At 41.5% G+C, this 4,858-nt stretch overlaps 1 protein-coding gene across 5 annotated transcripts in view; it reads right to left on the bottom strand.

The window, feature by feature from the left end:
- LOC108679724 overlaps window positions 1-1,501 on the bottom strand; it is a 7,467-nt gene extending 5,966 nt beyond the window's left edge. For 4 of the 5 annotated variants that reach the window (XM_047881742.1, XM_047881743.1, XM_018168433.2 and 1 more), the window contains exons 1-2: window positions 1,419-1,501; window positions 212-384 (exon numbers count right to left, since the gene is read on the bottom strand). In XM_047881742.1, coding sequence (XP_047737698.1) covers window positions 212-370 — 159 coding nt within the window. In that variant the 5' untranslated portion in view covers window positions 371-384; window positions 1,419-1,501. The remainder of the gene's footprint in view (window positions 1-211; window positions 385-1,418) is intronic. The other variant, XM_018168434.2, reaches the window with a different exon arrangement.
- Between the last annotated feature and the right edge of the window lie 3,357 nt (window positions 1,502-4,858).

Raw genomic sequence — 4,858 nt, 5'->3', positions numbered from 1 at the left:
GGCCCAAATGAGGGCAAATAGACGGAACACGTCCAACGTTACATCCGACGACGACTCGGAGACGGAGGACGACGAAGGCGGCGCATCAGCGTGACCTTGGACTACGACGTCCTAAACTCATCATAAGGTCATAAGGTCACAAGTGATGTATGCACAAGTGATGTATGCACAAGTGATGTATGCACAATTAATGTATGCCCAAAGTACTCACTCGCTTGTAGAGGTTGTGGCCTCTGCTGTAGTATCGGTTGAACCACAGCGGCGACCACTTGTAGATTGTCTCGTCGTCTTTGAAGGCATCAGAACTGTACGTCATTACCATCACCATCACCGCGCTCACCACCACCAGACCACTCGTCGCCCCGCCCATCTGAGGGGTGAGCTCTACTAATGTTCGTAAAATCGCTTTAATAATGAAGGAACTGCACGTAACTATTTATTAAGGATTCTAATGAGGCAAAACATGCAATTATATAAAATGAAGATTTCTTACGATAATAGTTTGAATTTTATCCTGTCTCTCTATTAAGCTCAGACGAATTAATTTCCCTTAAATGCAAGTAAATCCATTTTACATGTATATTCAAATTTGGATAAACCCCAAATTATTGTTAGATGTTACTGCTCATCTATACATCTATTGTTAGATGTTACTGCTCATCTATACATCTATTGTTAGATGTTACTGCTAATCTAATGCGTCAAAAGACCCAGGATATTGCTTGCGGCAATAGAATAAATCGCGAGTTACAATGACGGGCAACATGAGTATACGAAGTCTCGATACAAGTAACCATAATGATAACCATAATGATGTCTGAGAGAATTATCTTTTTGAAGGAAGTGAGAGAATTATCTTTTTCACACATTAAAAGTTAGAGTAAGTAAGGCAATACGAACATTTCCCCCAAAAATTATGCAGTAAAGATTTTAGCGAGCAATGAGGTCACTGATAACCAAGACATACTACGACGAACGTGTAATAGCCTCGTAAATGTAGCGTGCAATAGCCTCGTTAATAACTTCGTAAAAAATTGCTAGCTCCATTAATTTCAACTTAGTAGGAGTACAAAGAAGATAGAAAAATTATTAAAAATGTACTCCTACTAGAATATTAATAGATGTACAAAGATTTCGCTAGAGAGTGACGATCCAATTTTAGCATACCCAACAAAATTCAAGTAATGAAAACTCTACGGAGTTATAAACAAACATTTAATTGACTTTATTGCATGATATATTATACTTTTACGTCGTTTCTTCTAAATTAATGATTGCAGCAAGAGCTCTGCACGCGCTAAAGTGAAAAAAGTAACGAAACATTTGGGATAAATTTAGTGCTCGGGCATATAGGGGCCCAACAGTCTTCCGCTGCCGATTGCCTGCGACACTAGAGAGACCTGACACTTATTCCTTACCTTATGTTTGAAAAAACGTTCGATAACCTTTAGGTCTTAGGAGAATATGAAGAGGGGCCAGAGACACTGACCGCACTGGCCGAGCTGTGCAACAGGTTTGGGGCCAGCGACTCCACGGGACTCCTTATATACCTGGCCACACCCTCAGCCTGTTGCGTCCTGGGTTCCTGCGTACGCTGAACTTAGCGCTGACTGAGCGTTGCGTGCGCTGAACATAGCGCTGACTGAGCGTTACGTGCGCTGAACATAGCGCTGACTGAGCGTTGCGTGCGCTGAACATAGCGCTGACTGAGCGTTGCGTGCGCTGAACATAGCGCTGACTGAGCGTTGCGTGCGCTGAACTTAGCGCTGACTGAGCGTTGCGTGTGCTGAACACAGTCATGTGAGATGGTGATGTGGCAACAGTCATGTGAGATGGTGATGTGGCAACAGTCATGTGAGATGGTGATGTGGCAACAGTCTTGTGAGATGGTTATGTGGCAACAGTAATGTGAGATGGTAATGTGGCGACAGTCATGTGAGATGGTGATGTGGCGACAGTCATGTGTATGTGAGATGATGATGTGGCAACAGTCATGTGAGATGGTGATGTGGCAACAGTCATGTGAGATGGTGATGTGGCAACAGTCATGTGAGATGGTGATGTAGCCCCGACCATGGGGGGTATAGTGATCACAATGTTCACAGTAAAGTTTACCCTGAAACATCTCGAAGTTCTCAGAACTTTGAGGAACTTCTCGGCCGAAAACAACGTGTTGACCGGCAAGTTAGGGTGCAAATCCTTTACTTTGAAGCGTCGGTTCCGCGTACTTTTTACAGGCGTCTTGGCAACACAATATTTGTGCAAAACACTCTGATAGTTTTAGATATTAAACGTACAAACATAATAAGATATTAAACGTACGAACATAAGTTTAGACACTAAACGTACAAACAGAATTTAACTGTTTCGCGCATTGCATAGCTTCTCACTAATGTAGCTCGTAGTAGCGCGTAGTCATACAAAGTCATCGCAAATGATTTTGATATTTTTTTTGTGTTTGCAAATTTGCTGTGCATCAAATTAGTGATGATAAACACCAATATGAATTATGAATTGAATGGGAGAACTTCACATCAGAATCTGTCTCATCAGCCAGCTGCCAGACGGAGCTCTCAATTTTGTTCACGAACGGAAACTGTGCCGTCATGTTTTCTTTGTATGTCTCGACTAGTTATCGGTGTCTCGTAGAGGAGTGTGTTTCCCGTCAGTAAGTCAGTTATATATTCAAGAGACAGTTAGTCTGTGGTACAAGATAGCGATAACTGCTATGGAAGAAATTACGCGTAGATGCTTTTTCATATCCACTATTCAGCACGGACAGGTGGTCAAAAATTTTAAAACTCTTTGGAAATGAGGACCGCTTTGAATTATGCAGAAGTGACAGCGGACCATCAATTGAAAAAATTGTGCTGTATGCAAAAATGGGAAAGCAATCCTATGCATGTGCCTTCAACCTAATGTTCGGTATCAGTGGCAAAAGATGTTTTATTCGAATTTTAATATTACTTAAACCAAGCAGTATCGCTTCATTCAAACAACTTCTAAACTGCTATATTATTATTCCCCGATATTTCAGTTTTGCATGCGCCTCTCTTCATCCTTGTCGACCAATTTTAGCGGGGCCTCTCATACTGTATGCTCACACCAATAAAACTTCCACATCTATCAACTTACTTTCGTCAAATTTTCAATATTAAATGGTTGCATTTAGGCCTTAGGTAGAGTGGTTTAACCCTGTGTGACTGAACAAAAAATTTTATGAACTATTTATTTTTTGAAGAACATTGTTTCGCTTCTAATTCAACTCATGAGATTTAACTTATGTATGACTAAGTAATGCGTAGACAGTTTTTAATTTCGTGACTGAAACAAGGAACCTTCCTTTAATGTGATATTATTTATAGATAGCATTAGTTACAATTGGCTGCTATAAGCGTCACTAATCGTCTGATAGCCCCGCCAAGTGTGGATTTATTTGATGTAGATGTAAATAGCAATTTTCGTGAACATTGTTAACGAGATATTGTCGTGGGTTTTTTTAGTTGAGTTACCCCTCGCGGGTGTACTCAGTGTGACTGGGTGGGATCCAAGCTTTTCGACTCGAATTCAGAGAGCCAGGTCTGGACTGCTAACACTTTGCCGTACCTGAGGGGACATATCTCATAAGCTGAACCGACTCAAAGGACGCTTGGTAAAACCAAGCGTAAGCAAGAGATCCTCTAACGGACTAAATACGGCGTAGGCAGAGTTCTTCATTAGTCCCAGGTGCTGGCGGCGTTTCGGTGCTGCTAATAACCGTACCGTGCACACCCTTGTATCGAAGGAGCTAATAGGGGCTCGAGTCTTTGGTACAGTGGCGTGTCGTAGGGGCTCGAGTATTTGATACAGCGGCTTATCGAGGGCTCGTACTCCTCGATGGTCGTGCTTTTGGGGCGTAACTGCCATCTAACCTTCGCTTTTCGCAGCAGTGTATTAAGGCTCGTACCGCTGACAACTACGGCTAGTTGTTGTCATCGCGGTACCTCTCGAACCCGCATTCTTTGCTGTTACCCACATTTGTTGTTCTCAGCAGTATATTAGGGCTCGTATCCCTGGTAATTTCGTTTTGTTGTTGTCGTCTCGGTGCGGCTTGAACCCGTATCATTTACTGTCCACTTTTGTTACTCTCGGCAGAATTTTTTAAATCGCCTGAAAATCACCAGTATACTCCGAAAAGTCCCCTCGTGTTCATTCCTCCTCTCTCCAACGTAAGGGAATCTCGAGCCGGACCAAAGCACGACTCTTTAGCCATTGTGTTTAAAACCAATAAGAAAGTATATCCACCAAAGTCGGCACGCTACCCGTAATTATTTCAACTTCGCGGCGGTGTTTCCGGTTACATGTGCAAGAAATCTCATCCTTAGGGCATTGAAATACTCATGAGTGCGTTCAGACATTTCTGAGTGCATTCAAATGCTCATGAGGGCATTCAGATACTCCTGAGCGCATTCAAATGCTCATGATGATAATATACTGATACTCATGCTGATAATATACTGATAACGTACTGATAATGCACTGATAATGTACTGATAATATACTGATAATTAACTGAAAATACACTAATAATACAGTAATAATATACTGATAATGTCCTGATAATACACTAACAATATACTGATACTGAACTGATAAATCCTGATGCCATTGTGATATTATTCAACAAATCACCTACTACTTGATGATTTCATTGTACGTCATCAATCATCTAACCTCTGTGAACGCTGTAAGTAGTGAAGAAAACTACGAAAATGGTGTAAACTGTAAATAGTGACAAAAACGGAGTAAGGAGTGATGAAAACTGCGAAAACGGTGTAAATAGTGACAAATGGGAATGACAAGGTTTTAGATTAAGACA

The sequence above is a fragment of the Hyalella azteca genome, unplaced genomic scaffold (assembly GCF_000764305.2).
Source record: "Hyalella azteca isolate HAZT.00-mixed unplaced genomic scaffold, Hazt_2.0.2 contig8769, whole genome shotgun sequence".
Lineage (NCBI taxonomy): Eukaryota > Metazoa > Arthropoda > Malacostraca > Amphipoda > Hyalellidae > Hyalella > Hyalella azteca.
The sequence above is the reverse complement of the archived record's forward strand: the minus strand, read 5'-3'. Positions and strand labels throughout refer to the sequence as shown.